The 17,261-nt window shown below is 54.3% G+C and overlaps 1 protein-coding gene across 1 annotated transcript in view; it reads left to right on the plus strand.

The window, feature by feature from the left end:
- The window catches only part of NCOR2 (nuclear receptor corepressor 2), a 151,926-nt gene that overhangs the window by 77,737 nt on the left and 56,928 nt on the right, over positions 1 to 17,261 (plus strand). The window contains exons 11-13 of the mRNA XM_031059450.1: positions 1,778 to 1,956; positions 5,203 to 5,257; positions 7,389 to 7,487. Of these exons, the coding sequence (XP_030915310.1) occupies positions 1,778 to 1,956; positions 5,203 to 5,257; positions 7,389 to 7,487 (333 nt within the window). The remainder of the gene's footprint in view (positions 1 to 1,777; positions 1,957 to 5,202; positions 5,258 to 7,388; positions 7,488 to 17,261) is intronic.

Consider the following 17,261-nt stretch of genomic DNA (forward strand, 5'->3'; position numbering starts at 1 on the left):
TCCAAAGTTGGAGGTTTATTTAATACACATCAGCGTCTTCCCAGCCATGTGAGAGATGGAATGGAGCTGTGCAATGGTTCTGCCAGAGCAAAACATGCAGCTGATGGCAGTATGTTGGTTTTATCAGCATTTGGCTGTCTCCTAGGGACCTGAAACCCCAGTGTGCTGCTCATCCTGGGTAGCACCCCACAAACACCTCTTGGCTGTGGTTTATACTGGAGGTGAAGATGGGACAGGGAAGGGGCAGGGAGCCAGCACCCAGGCTGCTGGGTGGAGGGGTTTTTCTGTTTCGTTTTGTTTTGAATGGGCTGTGTGACTTGACACAGGGGAATCCTATGGAATGAATGGTTTGTACGTGAGCCAGTTGGCCCACATCTTCTGGGAGTGCTCCATTCATCTTGAAACATCCCTGTGACCTCGGCTTCGTTTGGATCTGGTTTCACAAGGGTTCCACTCTTGGCACAGAGGCGAGCTGCAGTGAATGGATCATGTTTGGGAGGGGAGAGCAGCCCTTGCCCAGCAATAGCTGGGATGTTTGCTGCCTGTGCACCACAGCTGATCCCTCTCTGGGATCCCAGGCACTTTGCTCTGAGCCAGTTAAGGTGACAGTGTGGAGGACACGGATCTTGGAAGCAGTGGGGAATTTCACAGCCCTGCAGAGGTGCTGGCCAAGAGGAGAGTTAGCTGATCCCCTCCATCCCCTGCACAGTGTGCTGCTAAACTCCACCCCATCAGCCTCCTGCTGAGCCCCAAATCTAAAGAGGAGGTGTCCTAGTGAGGATGGGGAAGGTGATCATGTATTGAAATGTCCGTATCTGTGCAGAGAGATGTGCTTTAAGAGGAGAGGAGGTGGGGTCTGATCAGGCACAGCAGGGAAGCAGAGCAGCACTGGGCAGGCTGGAGTCAGCAGCTTCTTGGAAGGGTTGGCCATGACTGTTCTCCCAGGAACCAGCATCTGAGGATCTGTCTGTAAATTAAAACAGCAACATGAGACCTGGCCTTCCTGGGTCAAGGGTTGGAGTTTGAGCAGTGACATCCCAGGTGACAGGGAGGACTCAGGCTGATGGTGCAGTTGAAAGGGGGTGGCCTGTGCCAGGGGATCACCAGCAGCTCAGCCAAAGGGGCAGTCCTGGCATTTGAGCAGAAGACAGCACAAATGAGACATCACATTGGCATCTCTGTTGCAAATACTTAAGGAAACCAGTGTGCCCAGTCTATCCTGTCCTGGTGTGCAGCTGGGGCTTTGGATGAACTTTGTGCTCCATAGGATGGAGCAAAGGCATCAGATTATGTCCCAAGGTGTTGCAGTAAGGAATGACAGCCTCATTTCAGTGACATGTGACACCTCCTGGAACAATTCCTGTGGAAGGGAAACATGATGTCTGCCTCTGCCCACCTTTTCAGGAAGCTTTGCAAAGCTGGCTCACTTCCCTCACAGTTGGAAGGAGACTTTAGGAGGCTGGGAGGGGGTCAGCATTCCCTGTGCCACCGCTGCTTTGACTTGTTTCTCATCATGGTCAGGATTCACTTAAGTCGGACATTTCCACACAGGATCTTGAAGCCTTTTATTCCAAAATGAAAGATTAATTGTTTCCTGGCTGACAGTGATAGCCTCTTTCAGCGTTTAATTTACAATTACTCCGGCAATAAAACTGTCTAGTGCTTGCTTTTGAATTCTCCTGTTCCTCCTCCTGTCCTTTTCCTCTGGAACATCTGTCCCCTGCAGTCCCTGTGGGCCTGTGGTGCTGACCAACTGTTGTGTGTGTTTTTCCCCAAGAACCTGGAGAAGCAGATGCGCCAGCTCGCCGTCATCCCGCCCATGCTCTACGATGCCGACCAGCAGCGCATCAAATTCATCAACATGAACGGCCTCATGGATGACCCCATGAAGGTCTACAAGGACAGGCAGGTGATGAACATGTGGAGCGAGCAGGAGAAGGAGACCTTCCGGGAAAAGTGAGTGCAGCCCCCACAGCTGTGTCTGTGCAGCCCTGGGGAGCGTTGGCAGGATCCCTGCAGGAATGTCCCAAGTGCTTGGCTGGTCCCCCACAGACACATCCCGAGTTGCTGTGTTACCTTGAACCTGGTGATGCTTCTGCACAGAAACTTCAGGCCTTGCTCTATGGTTGGGGTGTCCCTGCCCCTGTAGAAAGCTGCTGCTCGTGGCAGGGTGAGAACAGGAAGTTTTTCACCTTTTGCATTCCCTGATGTATCAGCCAGGTTAAAGATAACACCAGGGAAACCCAGCACTCCATACGCGTTTCCTTTCTGGATTTTCATGCTGTCCTTTGGGCACTGTGTATCCAGGGGATTTTTGGGGCTGTCAGCATCCAAGCCCCTTATGTAGACCCCCTCAGGCTGCAGCTTCCAGCTGGTGCCTGTCCCCCAGTGCTCCATCCTGCTGTCTGCAGGATTTGCCACCGGCTGCTGTTTCCATGGATGCGTTCCCACATCGCACACGTGCAGACTCTGGCTGTGTGCTTTCTCCTGTTTGCAAGCAGTGCTTGAGAACAGCTTGGCTCTATCAACTGAGATCACTTGGGGAGTCACTGGTTCCTTCCCTGGGTATCACTGTGCTGTCAGCCAAGATATGGGGGCTCAGCTTGGTCTCACATCCAGACTCCCCTGAATCCCATAGCCCAGCAGGGACCCAGGTGTGTTTGCATGGAGGACTGGAGTCTCCTTGGTGCCCCCAGTGTGCTGTGAAAACAGAGCTGGAGTTCATCTTCCAGTGGGATGAGCTCTGCTGGAGCTCCTTGCTGTGGACCTGAGGGATATGGAGGTGCATGGATGCACCAGGACCACGTTGTCCTGAGCAGCAGCACCATTTACTCTCCTCTGGACAACCAGGGGATGGCTCAGGGATTTCCAGCCATGCTGGAAGCCTCTCTGCGTGCAGGATCCCTCCTCCTCCCCCTGCTTGTCAGGACTCCTGTTTGCAGCTGAAATAATTAATTGCCAAGATGGACCGAAAAAGAACAAAACAAGCAAACCGGCTCCAAGCCTTTGATAGAGGAGAATCCTCATTGCTAATTAGCCTTAAAATGTGCCACTCCAAACAGCCAGGCTTGCCACAAATGACGCAAAGGCTAATTACTTGGTCTCTAATGGCAGGGCTGTGCCTGGCTAATGGGGCTGGAGGAATCCACACCCAGTGTGTGCATCCTGCAGTGCACGGTGCATTCTGTGTCATCACTGGGGGTGATGCAGAGCTCGAGGCAGGAATACAGCAGGGTTTCAGGGCTCTCACAAAGCTCATTTGGAGAGATTGGTACTCAGGAGCTGTAAGGAGGGTGTAGGGAGCCCTGTCCCAGCTCTCCCCCAACCTGGCCTGCTGGTAGCCCAGCTGCCTGCTGTGCTGCAGCTTCTGGCCTGGGTTTTCAAGGTGGAGTTGTGTCATCTGGGATCATGACCTCAAGCTGGCCTCCTCCTGAGACCAGGAAAACTTGGTTCAACCTTTTGTTCAGCCCAGTTGGCAGGGCTCTTGGAGTAAACAGGCAGGCACTGCGAGGCTGACAAGCTCCAGGTCTGAGCTATTTTAGCTGTCAGAACAGAACCACGAGGAAGAACCTGATTTGATTTGCTTCTGGGCAGGATTTCAGGTCTCTGCTGAGAGCCCATTGCTGGCCTACTCCCAGGGAAGCTGTGGTTTGCTGGTGAAGGAGCAGGGTGCTGTTCAGGCATCAAGGCTGTGTCGTGCTGGGCAATGGGAGAATGCAGCATCCATCTCTCATTATGGGGAGATGGCCTGGCCCACGAAAAGGAGTGGATTGTTATCTGCATTGCCTCAGCAGTGTGTTAGCACCATTGAAAACTCTGTCCTGTGGTCAGCCCTGGGTTTGTGCTGTGTGCAGAGTGAGGAGCCAGCTCTGGCTCTGTGCCCTCACCCCAGATTGTCTGAGCAGCCTGTCTGGTTTGCTTTCTTCCTTTTTTTTTTTTTTTGTCCCCCCTAGCATTTCTGGTTTCTTTTTTTTTTGTTCTGGTGACCAGTTATGGTTACAGGGATCTTGTGGTGCCACCCAAACCATATGGGAGTTCTGCATCAACGTGGGTGACAACACCCATGTCCTGCTGCCATGGCTGGAGTTGGTCAGGCCCTCCCCGAGTTCAGCTCAGTGCCTTGGCTCCAAGTTTAGCATTGGGACACAGCAGCAAAAGCAGGAGAGAGCTGTGCCATTGCCCCAGGGGAGTCACTGGCAGGGCTGGAGACATGAGCTCCTCACCATGTCCTGCCCATGTTCCACCCACACCACAGCTCTCCCACCTTTTGCCTTGATCCATTTCCCCAGGGCACAGAGCTGTCATTTCCTGGGAGCTGGCAGAGGTGCACGTGCTGAACGTGGCTCTCCCTGCCTGCTCAGCTCCCCGGGGCAGAGCCTGTGCTGGTGGCCACCTCTCCTGGCACAAAGTCACCACTCCCTGGGCTGTCCGTGCTTTGGTTAACTGTGCTGCCAGCAGCACCTCCTGCCAAGGGCTGCTGGCCCCCGGTGCTTCCACACCAGCCAGGCACAGGATTTGTTGGAGGAGGCATCTCTGCTAGGGGGACAGCTTCCCCTGAGCGGGCAGCGTACCCTCCCGGGCTGCCAGAGCCAGGGGGGAGCTTGCTGACAGCTCCTCCACTTGCTGGGCATGAGGTGGCGTTTGTCAGAGCTGCCGTGCCACTGGGGATCTCTTGAGCAGCTCAGCAATGTGGCGGCTCTGTGCTTCCTCCCAGGGTTTGGGTTTCCCTTCCTGTCCTTTGCAGCTGCTCCCAAGAGCCCAGCAGGGCTTGGGATCCTGCTCAGTGCCAAGGCCACCCATGGCCATGATGTGGAGTGTGTTGGCAATTCCTCACCCTTTTCTTGCCAGATCCTGAGGCCTTGGCCAGGTGTCCCTGCCCTCTGTGCCTGCTCCTGGTACAGGCTTGAGTGGCCATGGGGTCGAGCAGGGTGATGAGCAGCTCTCCAGCACTTCCAGCCCCCCTTCTCTCTCCCACCCATGATGAACATTTCCACATCGAAGCTCCCAACCAGCCCAGCCCCACTGGGCTAAATTTAAAGTTCCTGTCTTTCTGGGAAGCTGAGCAGCAGACAAATATTTTCTCAAAGCCCAGAGTCCCTCTGGGAGCTGGCCTTGCTGCTCTGGGCACGCAGGGCATGGCAGCCCAGCTGTGAGGGGGTCAGAGCCAGCACCCACAGTAACCCTCTCCCTCTCGCTCTGCAGGTTCATGCAGCACCCGAAGAACTTCGGCCTGATCGCATCCTTCCTGGACAGGAAGGTAAGCCTGGCTCTAACCTCGATTGTGCTGCCTCTCCTGCCATCCCTCAGTGCTGGAGCTGCCAGCAGACTCTGAGCACCTGTGGGTGGTGGTGGCTCAGGCCCCGGGCAGGGTCCAGACGGGCTCCGTGCAGAGCAGGGCTGAGTCAGCTGCGGGAGCTCGGGAGGTGCGAACGCAGCCAGCCTGGCGCGGGGGCGGCGCAGCCACCCCGTCATCTGCCTGGAGCTGCTTCCCTGCTTCTCCCCGAGGCATTCTGCACCAGCCAGGCTGTCACACAGGGGGTGGGCACCCAGCTGCCCAGCACAAACTGGAGGGGTCTCTTTGTTCAGGGAGAGAGGGGTTTATGAGGGTGGACTGAGTCCCATTTCCTGCAGAATTCTGGTGGGTGTCCTGAAAGCACACGCAGCTCCCCTTGGTGCTGGGAAGAGTTGTTCACAGGAACTGCCTGACCTTTCCTAGACCTCGCGTGTTGTGCTGCTTGGACTTTTGTTTTCGCTGTTAATTGGGCTGATGGAAGAAAGGTTTGAGGAAAAGAAAGACCTGAGGGAGGAGTGAGTCTCTTGTCCCATTCTGAGCAAGGCCAGGTACCTTCCTACCTACAGGAAGACCTGACAGACCATATGGGGAGATCCTGGACAGACACAGCCTGAAAACACAGCTATGTCCATCACTTGAACACTCTCCTGAGCAAGAAACATTTGAAAGCTGCTGCTCCTCTGGTCCTTTTAGTTATTTGCATCCTCTGGCCACCTCATGCAGAGTTTCACATACACAGTGTCCACTCACTCTGAGGGAACCACTCTGCTCTCAGGGGGTGGCCTGCAGAGGTCACTTCCAGCCTAAATTATTCTCTGATTCCTTGTAACTCAGGCTGGGGAAATAATTTAAAAGACCTTGACCTTCCTGTCCAAAGGAGCAAGGAAGGCCAGCAGCCCCCTCATGCTGCTGCTGTTGCTGTAAGATCCCAAGCTCCTCATCCTTTCGCACTCGATAAAGCCGAAAGTGGTGGGACTTGGATGATGCTCACAATCCAGTCTGTGTTCCAAGCTGTAAAATGTCTTCTAATTTTATTTGTACTCGTTTGTAAATCAGGCTGTAATTATGATACAGAACACATCCATTATCCTGTTGGAGAGAGATGCAAAGTATGGCTCAATGTAATGAATTAATAGATTTTTAAATTGCATTATAAAAAAATAGTGATCTTAGCCCTTGGAACAGATGACTGTAAGTTTTTGTGTTCGCGTGTGTGTGTGTATAATCAGGGCTAAATTAGAAAGAGATCCAATTAACACTTTAAAAGTTGCAATCTGTTTTTGCAAATGGTTCCACTCCTTGCAGAGGGATGGGGTGAGCACAGCCCCCGGGCACACACAGCTGCCCCAAGCTCCTGAGGACTCATGGCATGATGGATCTGTGGGATAATTTTTCTTCACGAAGCCACTGATCCTGAATGTGAAGGTGTAGCCCAAGGCTGGCGTTCAGGTGCTCACCCCATTCAGCACAGGACTCCTCCCGGCCTGGCACACTTTGTGCTGTTTAGGAGCAGGATATGTGCTGGCTGTGACTCCTGGTTTTCCTGAGGTGTCCAGTCTGTGGTGCTGTTTGTGGAGCCAGCCCCGGGAGTTGGGCTGGCAGCTCCTGAGTGCTGGGATCTCACTTTGGGCACAGCGAAGGCGCGCGCGCTCGAGCCAGCAAGCTTAGCGGCTGGAAGTAACAGCAGCTGACAGTGCTGTGGCAGGTTGTGCCTCCTGTAACCTCACAGAGGCTGACAGGCAGCTCCTTCTTCTGCCTCTGCTTGCCACGGTCATCTGGGGTCAGGCCTGCTTTGCCTGCAGCACGGGGTGATCTCTGCTCAGCGCCCCATCTCCGTCCCCGCACGCCTGCGGGACCGCCCTGCTCTGTCCTTGGAAGGGCTGAGCCTCTTTACTAGGACAGCACTGTCCCCTTCTCCAGCTGCACTGGGAGCCTTAGGGAGGGAGGTGTGTGAGGCTGTTGGGCTGCAGGTCCTCAGGAACAGCTGGAGACCTGGTGATGACCGGTTCTGAGCGCTGCTCCTGGAAGTCTGTGCCCCACCAGCAGCACACGAGGCCAGGACCTCCCGTTCCCTGACGTGCCCGTGTCATTGCAGACGGTGGCTGACTGTGTCCTCTATTACTACCTGACCAAGAAGAATGAGAATTACAAGAACCTCGTGAGGAGGAATTACCGGCGGCGCGGGAAGAGCCAGGTAAGGGCTGGAGGAGGGCGTGGAAGGCTCAGCTCATCTGTCAGGCTGGGCAAGGAGCTGCAGCACTTTGTCTGAGCCCCCCAAATGGTGCTTTGCCCCCTCCTCACATGGAGATACTGCTTGCAGGCTGTTGTGGGTTGTGTTTGTGCTCTTTCAGAACGTGCTGTTTAATGGCAGTTGGTGTTTGTCCATCCCCATGCCAAGGCTATGATGTCTTAAAAAAACCAAACAAATTGAAAATGCTTAAAAGAGGAGATGGAGTGACTGTGGAAAACCTGGCTGCATGTCAGTAGCATGGGGTTCCCATGCAGCCTGAGCTCTGTGCAAGAATCAGGTGGGGTCTGTGTCTCTCATTGCTCTGGAGATGGCAGCTCAGGTGACAATGGTGACAGGGCTCCTGGGAGCTGGGTGGGGCTCCTGCCTTGCAGAGCCTGCCAGGGCTCTTCCTATAGGTAAAGATGTGGGAGGAAAATGACCTGGGTGGGAGTGACATCTGAGCAGAAGCATATAAATCAATCTGAAGTGCCAAAGGGTGTCCAAGATCCCCTTGGGGGTCTCCTGTGGGGCTGGCAGATGTGGCACTCAAGCTAGTGGAGACCTTTAAGCCTTTGTTTAAGGGCAGAGCAGATTCCAGGGCACCACGAGGTGCCTGGGGGCAGGTGACTGAGTCAACCCTTACCATTACCATGGCCAAGATACAAATCTAGACATGACCTTGGCATTGTTGCTGCTGATACCATGATACCCAGGAACAGATAAGTGCTAACCTTTTGGGAAGGTGCCTTATCCCCATGAATGCTTTCAGCCAGAGGCAGGTCCTGCTGGTGGATCCCCAGGTCCATGAAGTGAGTGATTATTCATGTCACAAGGAGAGTGAGGCAACCACAAAGGGACTGTCTCTCCAGATAATGTGGGAATAAGGATGGAAAAACTGGCCTGGCCCGTGACGCCACTGACATCAGCAGATCTTCACGCTGCATGGCCATAAAAAGCAGCACTTGGGCCTAGATCCTGATTGGGAAGCAGATAGGTAGCCCCGCTCCAATTTGATTTCTACAGCATTAAGACATCAGAATAGCTAGCACATGACAAATGTCGTGGACAGGGCCCAATTTTCCCTTCTTTTTTTTCAGAGACATTAGAGATGGATAAAGCCCTATTAGATGATCCAGTCCCTCTCCCAGCAAACACAGGGTGGTTCCCTCCAGTACATTTTTATAGTGTTTACCATGGTCTGTTTTGTTAGATCACAGCAACTAGAACATGAGGCCACATTTGTTTCTTGTTAGCGGTGGAGACATTTAGCACAGCTCATTCTGGTTTCAGTGTTAAATTGAGCAAATGTGGAGAGTGAGAGGCTTTGCTCTGCATCTGCCTACCTACCCCAGCAGCCACAGACCTGCCCATCCTGCACCCAGCAGGGACTGTTTGTGTTTTGGGGTTTGAAATTACCCAAAGCGTCGCTAGTTGCAGCATTTCCCACGATGCTTTAAAGCCACATGATCCAGCCTGAGCAGTGGGGACGTGTGCTGCCCTTTGGAGCCTCGCTCAGTGCCAGCCTTTAGAAGCAGGGACTTGCTTCATCGCCTGCAGGACTGTTTTTGCAAGTAGGAATGGCACCAAAGGGAACAATTTGCACCTCCCCTGGAGCAGACCTCAGCCAGAACGTCGTTGATTTTGAAAGAGGAGCCCCCCTGAGTCTGGGAGGGAATATTTCCCATTGCTGTTGGATGCTCAGGTGGAAGGTGGGATGTTCAGACAAGCTTTAAGAGCCAAGGACTGGCTGCATGATTCACAGTAGGAGAGAGGTGCAGAACAGCAGCTGCTGCATTCAGCCTGGAGCAGCTCTCCCACAGAGATCTTGGGGGGGTTTTGAAATTCACACTTTGTGCTGTGATACCTCCAGTATTTGCATCCTTTTCTTGCAAGACTGCATGAGGGGAGTGCTGGAAGAGCCCGTGTGCAGGCTTGGGAAGGGCCTGCTGCTGCAGAGAAAGGCTCTGCTGGGGAGAGACTCCTTTTAGGTGGCATTTTCAGGTGATAAAGGGATGAAGATGTTGTCAGATACTGGCTGGGATGGAGGGATGCTGCTGGTGGCATTTTGCTCTGTGAGTCTTTCCAGAAGCAGCTCAAATTCTGCCTGTGCTGCCGGAGTGCTCATTTGGGAGTAACGTGTCCCAAGGGCTCAGCCAGCACCCTGCTTGTTCCCAAGGGGTCCTGGATTGTTTGGAACCCTGTGCAGGTCCCTCATTCTGTTTTCCCTGTGGCCTGGTGAGGAGTGGGGACTGAGGAGCAGCAGCACGGGGCTGACGTGGCACTGCCAGCTCTGCCATTACCTGCCCAGTCTCAGCAGCCAGAGATGGCGACAGGATGAAGGACAGGGGACACACAGGGATGGGCAGTGTGCAGGGAGGAGACAGAATTGTGGACAGCCTTCCTGCTGCACATGGAGGCATGGCATCATGTTCCCAGCACTGCCCATGCTCTGAGCGCATACTTTCCTGCTGGTAAAGGTTCAAGTAGTTAAACACCAAAAGCTGAGCTTTAATTAATTTAGAGGAGGGGAGGAGAGGTTGGTTTTTTGTATCAGATGAGAGGAGAGCAGATGAGATCTGCTACAAAGAGCATTTCAAGTGGCTCTATGCTGCTTTCTTGCTCCTGTTCTCACAGAGAGGTTGGTGGTCTTATTTGCTGTTGGAGGCTGCAGGGAGCTTGAGAGCGAAGGGGAGATAATTACACAGAGAAAAAAGCTTCTCTGTGTCAAGACTATCTTTGTGGCCTACTTATTAAAAGTCCATTAAAAAATAAGAATCCCACTGCTCCCTGGCTGATGGTCCCCTGGCAGAGGATATTCCTCATAAAGCTGCTACTTACTGCTAAAAATCTCCTGCCAAGAGCAGGGACTTCACATGATTCCACTTCCAGTTTGTCAGAAAACGGAGCAGCCGCCCACTCCGAGGCAGGATGCTCCAGCACTCCTCCTTCCATGGCACTGCTCAGTGGAAGTACCACATCCAGTGGGTCATGATGCGTGATATTGAGGCTCCTGAGATTAAGTTATTTCTGAAATAGTCCTGTGTTTGTGTATGAAAAGACAATATAACCCTGTGAGGGGGGGAATTGATGGGAAGAGAAATAGCTTCCTTGTCGTTTCACACTGAAAAACAAAAAAAGAATTTGTGCCATGGTAAAACAGTCTGATCCAATAGTCAGTGTACAGTGATAAGCATAAATTTGCATGAGCTTGTAATGACAAACCCTTGTGTTGATGTGTCCATACAACTCAGGTCTGTGGCAGTTGCTCTTCAGGGTATTTCAGTGTCTCTCTATGAAACCTCTGCATTCTATAGGAGGGACACTGAAACTGACCACATGCTTCATTCTTTGGGGAGCTGTTTTGCTGGGCTGTGGGAGCACAAGTGTTGGGCTGAAACCGGGCTGGAAGGAAAGTGACTCTACTTCCACATAATTATTCCATTTGAAGTGTGAGATTTTTTATTCCAGAGTAAATTTGCATTGATTTTGGAGTAACATTGCCCTTGTGGTAGCGGAGCAGCTGCAGCGTGCCAGATACACTTCCTGCCAGTGAATTCCTTGGGGGGGAAAAGCCATCATCTCCTACACACTGCAGTGATGGGCAGGTGGGCAACCATTCCACTGGGCAAAGGTGGAATGGATCAGTGTGTCAGCAGGAGGACAGTGGGTCAGTTTGTCAGTAGGGTCAGTCTGTTGGCAGTGGGATGATGGGTCAGTCTGTCGGTAGGGTCAGTCTGTTGGCAGGAGGATGGTGGGTCAGTTTGTCAGTAGGTTCAGTCTGTTGGCAGCGGGATGATGGGTCAGTCTGTTGGTAGGGTCAGTCTGTCGGTAGTGTCAGTCTGTCAGTAGGGTCAGTCTGTCGGTAGTGTCAGTCTGTTGGCAGGAGGATGGTGGGTCAGTTTGTCAGTAGGTTCAGTCTGTTGGCAGTGGGATGATGGGTCAGTCTGTTGGTAGGGTCAGTCGGCAGCAGGACCATGGGTCAGTCTGTCGGTAGGGTCAGTCTGTCGGCAGTGGGACCGTGGGTCAGTCTGTCGATCGGCAGCAGGACCACGGGTCAGTCTGTCGGTAGGGTCAGTCTGTTGGCAGCAGGACCATGGGTCAGTCTGTCGGTCAGTAGCAGGACCGTGGGTCAGTCTGTCGGTAGGGTCAGTCTGTTGGCAGCAGGACCATGGGTCAGTCTGTCGGTAGGGTCAGTCTGTTGGCAGCAGGACCATGGGTCAGTCTGTCGGTAGGGTCAGTCTGTTGGCAGCAGGACCATGGGTCAGTCTGTCGGTAGGGTCAGTCTGTTGGCAGCAGGACCATGGGTCAGTCTGTCGGTAGGGTCAGTCTGTTGGCAGCAGGACCATGGGTCAGTCTGTCGGTAGGGTCAGTCTGTTGGCAGCAGGACCATGGGTCAGTCTGTCGGTAGGGTCAGTCTGTTGGCAGCAGGACCATGGGTCAGTGGGGACCCACGGTGTGACCTGGCCGGGCCCCTGCGGTCCCCTGCCAGCCCCGACAGCCTTTCCCAGGCCCACCCTCTTCCCTGTCCCCTGCCAAAACCCAAATCGAATTATCCGTCCCGCCGTCTGTCCCGCCCTCCCCAAACACAAACCATTCCCCTCACCAACGAGGATAAACAGCCCCAACCCAGATTTTTGTAAGCAGCCCGCTTACTTTTTTGGCAGAAGCACCGTCCCAGCAGGATCTGGCCAGGTTTGATATCACATGGGTCCTGGAGCATTAGGAAAAACGTGGCCAAGCAGGTTTCCCTGGCCACCAGCAGCCCTGTCACAGTAGCAGGGGCTGGCAGGGTTTGGGATTCCAAATAGTGCCTGCCCACGGCTCCAGGGCTCCCTGCACCCCATCCCCAGTGCAGGAGCACATCTCCTGCCATGCTCCAGCCTTGCCATGCCAGTGCCTCTCCTCCCTCCCCAGGGATCAGATCCAGAGCTCAGCAAACTGTTCTAACTCTGTAAATTGTGCAAGTGCTCCCACTCCAGTAACCACAGCAGCTAATGAGAGGGATGATCCTTGTTTCTGGGAACCATTTGATCTTCATCAGTCCAGGGAGCAGCTCCTCATTAGTGATAAAGGGTTTGACAACTTCTCTTCCAGACTCAGGGATATACTTGTCACAAAATCCTGGTTTAATCATGAAGCACATCATACAGACGCAGCCCTGGATGTGGCCAGTGAACTTTGTGCCACAAATACCAAGAAATTATTCTGCAGGCACTTAAAGCTGTGCTGACTGGAGCATTGTATCTAAAGCAGCACTGAAATGATCTGTGGATGAGCAGGGGCGGTCTCTGAGGGAGGTTGCCTGGTTGGGAATGATGCCAGGGATGTCAGTACTGGGGCATGGGTTCATCTTCTGCCAGTGGAATGTCACTGCTGGGATGTGAAAGGGCTTGAATTTGGCTCATTTTCTGGACAAATCTGCAGTGTGACAGGGCTGGTGATGGTCCAGGAAATCAGGCTGAGGCTACAGGACCGATGAGAAGTGAATTTGGTCAGACCCTGTGGTCCTGGTCGTGCTCAAGTGTGGCCTCATAGGAAGAAACATCTTACAGAGTGCTTGTCCCCTGGTGCTCAGTGCAGGCTGTCACTCTTTAAACCTGTGGTCACCAGGGAGGTTTATGTTGGGATGCCTGCCCAGCAGGTGGATGAGGTGTGACACACAGGTGATGCTCAAGTTCAGATTAATTCTGTAATCCCTCCTTGGCACCTGTTCTTTCATTCTGGACTCCTGTTGCTCCCCAGGGTGTGCCCTGTAAGGTCCATTGTGCCTGTTCCCCCATCACAAGGGTGCAGCAGCCTTCCTGCAGCCTTGCTGCCCCTCCAGGCAGCACAATCGGGCAAACACAATGGAAACTTGCATTCCTGAAATCCCAGCTGCAGTTTTGGGGGTGATTTAATGAGAACGACATGGCCATATTTGGGAAAAGAATCAGAGCATGCATTGCCACAGGAGGGTGGCTGCTTGGTCCCCAGGTCCCCGTGTGGGCTGGTGACAGTGAGGGACAGCAGGGAGGGTTGTGGGCTCAGAGCAGGGACAGGCATCAGCAGGCAGGGACACACAGCCGCTGGCACAGGCTGCTGATGGACCCTTTGGCCCTCACAGCTGGGCTCTTCAGAGCTGCTTGATCACATCTGCAGGCAGCAGTAACAAAAGAGTCCCTTGGGTGAGGTGACCCCCCTTCCAGCTGGCCCCCAGGTTTGGGCTGGTGTTTCTCCAGCAGCAGGTGGATGAATCCTTGCAGAGAGAGCTCCTCCACACCCCTGCCCACGTGAGTACTTCTGGGGCAGGGTTTGGGATCCAGGCTGGGCTTTGCTGATCCCAGTGAGGGACCTGCAACGTCTTCACTGCAGGACACAGGAGCGGTTGGATTTTGAGATGAGTTGTTTTATCTGTTGTTGTGATCCAGGGTTGACTAGGAATGGATGGGAAATAGGTCGTGTCATTGCTAAATTGCTTCCTGAAGCAGCACAGCTGAAAATCCCAGAAATCTGCTTCTGCAAGGATACAGGGCTTGCTTTGCCCTGGTTGTTTGTGGTGTGTGTGGATGTTGCTCTGCATCCCACAAACTGCTGACCTGGCACCTTCCTCTGTTGGCAGGGCTTGGAGAGGGGTCAGCGTGTGGCTGGGGGGTGGTGAGCAGGGGGAAGCAGGGCAAAGCAAACCACAGGGAAGAGAAAACACGTGTTCCTTGCCTGGGACAGAGCGGGGGCTCATCTCCACTGCTTCCAAACACTGTGCTCTCTCTTCCCTTCGGGTCATTTTTCCCTTCACAAGCAATCAAATCACTGTTTTAAAAACTCAGCAGCGACCCAGAAAAGAAACATTTCCTCTTATGGAAAAGCCCTCAGTGGTGCAAGGAAGTATCTGGTGAGCAGGGTCCTGTAAAAATCACTCCAGTGCTTCCAGTGGTATCACAGAGTGAGCAGTGGGAGGGCAGCAGTGCCAGCGGTGCTGGGCTGAGCCACACAGGGCCCTGCCTGGACGGTTTCTGTGCCCAGCGAGCTCCCAGTGCTGCCCAAGATGAGCCCACACTCGGGTGAGTGCATCTGGGCATGCTTGTCCTGTGGTCTGGCAAGTGATGCAGGGTCCAGCATGACTCCAGTCCCATTGCCAGCCCCTCTCCTTACCCCTGACGTGCTGCCTGCCCCCGGGACCCTGCTTGCTCCAGGACCAGCAGCCTGGGAGATGGCACAGGGCTCTCCCATGGCATGGTAGGGCAGCCTGGCTGCAGCTGTGAGTGCTTTGCTGCTGGCACTGGCCGTGTTTTGTGGCCCGTGGTGCCCGAGAGCTGTGCTGTTGCATGTGCACAGGGCCTGTCCACGTCTCCTGGGACACTGGGTGGGCACAGCCTCGGTGTTCTCCATCCCTGCCATGTGCTGACTGTGTTGCAGAGGTGGCTGTTTGCTGCTAGAGGAGCAGCCCAGCTCAGAGCTGTCACAGTTTGAGCCACACCGAGTGATCCCCATGCTCTCTATCATTCTTATGAAATCTGAGCCTGGCCCTTTGATTTTTTTTTTTTTTTTTTTGACTTGCTTCCACAGCCAACAGCATCAAACCCAGCCCTGGGACACAAGCAATCAAAGCTGTGTTGCCGGCAGACATTCCTCTTCCTCCCGTTGTTGTTTTGGCAGGGCTTGTTTTGCTTTGTGGTTTCTCCCAGGAGCGGAGGGTGCCGCGCGCGGCCGTGAGAAGCCAGGCTGCGTGGCCGTGGGTGGCAGCCAGCCCCGAGGCCTTCCAGACCACTGCAGCAGGGGCTCCAGGCCCTGCCAGTCGGTTTCATGACACACAAATGTATTTTTGAGCCATCCTCCCCGTGCTGTGCATCCAGCCTGCCTCAGGAGTGGTGGGGACATGTGGGGAGCAGTGCTTGCAGTGGCTGTGCAGAATCAAACCTCAGAGGTGGGTGCTTCTGCCTCTGATGTGGCATTGGCAAGGAAGGAAACTCCACGGGCACTTTGAGTGCCTGGGCATTGTGGTGGCTAACAGGGAGGCTGGTGCTGAGGGTGCTCTGTGGCCAAGTCCCTGCCCTGGCTCTCACTGATATGACCTGCCAGAGGCAGAGCTTGAAAGCAGGTGGAAAGACAGATGTAGGTGGCAGAGAGGATAGGAATAGGCAGCCCTATTCCTGGCAAAGATGCCCTGCAGAGAATCTGTGGGGCTGGGGATGGGGATAAGAGCCAAGTGCCAAGTCCTGCTGGCTGTGCTGCACAGAGCATGGAGCATCCTGCCCCGTGGTGCCAGTTCTGGACCCTGTGGGATGTTCAGGGTGATGCCAGCAGGCAGCCATGCGTGCCCACAGCCATGGCAGCTGTGCTGGGGCTCCTGGAGAAGCAGCAAAGCAAACCCCAGGCGTTCCTGGCCAGCGTAGCGTTGGCCTTTTGTCTTCAGCTTATCTCGAGCTGGTTTTAATTTGCAACTCCCTGATTGCGTGCAATGACCTTGGCCTGAGCCTGCTCTGCAGCTGAGTGCCCCAGAGAACATCATAAATGCCATTGATCTGAAGTCACACGCCGGAGGAGTGAAGAGCTGGTGCCCTGCACGTGGGAGAGGCGGCACAGCCGAGTGGGTGCTCCCAGCTGCCAGAGGGTATGGGGCTCACACTGGTGGGATGCAGCTCCCTCCAAAGTCCCTGTCAAGACAGACTCTGGTGTGACATGCTGGGGAGAGGGTTGGCACAAGTCCCTGCGCTGCCGCAGTGAGACTGTGGCAAGGGTGCAGAGCCGCTTTAAACAAAACCCGGAGCTCGCTGCCTGCAGTAGCTGGGAATGAGCTTGAGTGGCACCAAAACCGTGTGCCTTGCAGCTCAGCCTGGCGTGCACAGCTCCCTCTGCACCAGGGTGCACAGCCTTGCTCCCCCCTGATTTAAGGAACAAACAGGAGCTGGTGGTTCCATCTCCTGTAAGAGCCCAGGGCACTGTAATGATGGCAGGGGACGTGATGCATCTGCTGACAACCAAATGGCATCCCCCATGCGGCCAATCTGGCCTTGAAAGCTGGTGTGGGAGAGAGGAGATGCCAGCCCCAGGGGCACTTGGGCTCTGGGACAGGCTCTCTCTCAGTGCCACCACCATGACCTGGTTCCCCACTAGCAAATGTAGCAGCAAGTGGTGTAGTTGGGGTGGCAGGAGCTGGGAGTTCTGATTCAGGAACTGGACTGCCAGGGATGAGCTCATCCCTGCTGGCAAAAGTGATGTTTTGGTGCATGTTTTGAGGGTGCTGTGGCACAAGGAGTGAGGGGGAGGCCGGGGGAGGGTGTGGGTGCCTCAGTTGCAAGGTGCACAGTCCAGTGGTTAACGCTGGGATGTCCTGTGGGCTACAAGGGAGGTCCCCTGTTCCTGGTCCCTTGCCACAGCCTGGGGCATCTCGCCACAAAGGGGATGGGGAAGGCAGCGGCGGTCGTTTTCCGGAGGCTTGCAAGTTTGGAAAATAAATAGCCCTGCACTGTAGGTTAAGCTTGGCATCCTGGCGGATTAATCACGCAGGCTGCAGCCAGCACTGAGAGCCCCGGTGACGAGAGCTGTGGTTTATAGATGATGATTCATCGCTCGACTTAGAGCGACCACGTTATTCCAGCAGATTGCAAAATCATAAGAGGAATGTTGTGGTTAGTTTACGGCTTAACTATGCAAATCGTCAGGAAGCCTTCAGAGCCGGAGAACGTAAGGCACAGCGCGCCCGGATGGCTGGGCGGTGAGCAGGGGCCGGGAGCTGCCCATGGGGCTGTCGGGGACCGGCCG

The sequence above is a fragment of the Geospiza fortis genome, unplaced genomic scaffold, assembly GCF_000277835.1.
Source record: "Geospiza fortis unplaced genomic scaffold, GeoFor_1.0 scaffold145, whole genome shotgun sequence".
NCBI lineage: Eukaryota > Metazoa > Chordata > Aves > Passeriformes > Thraupidae > Geospiza > Geospiza fortis.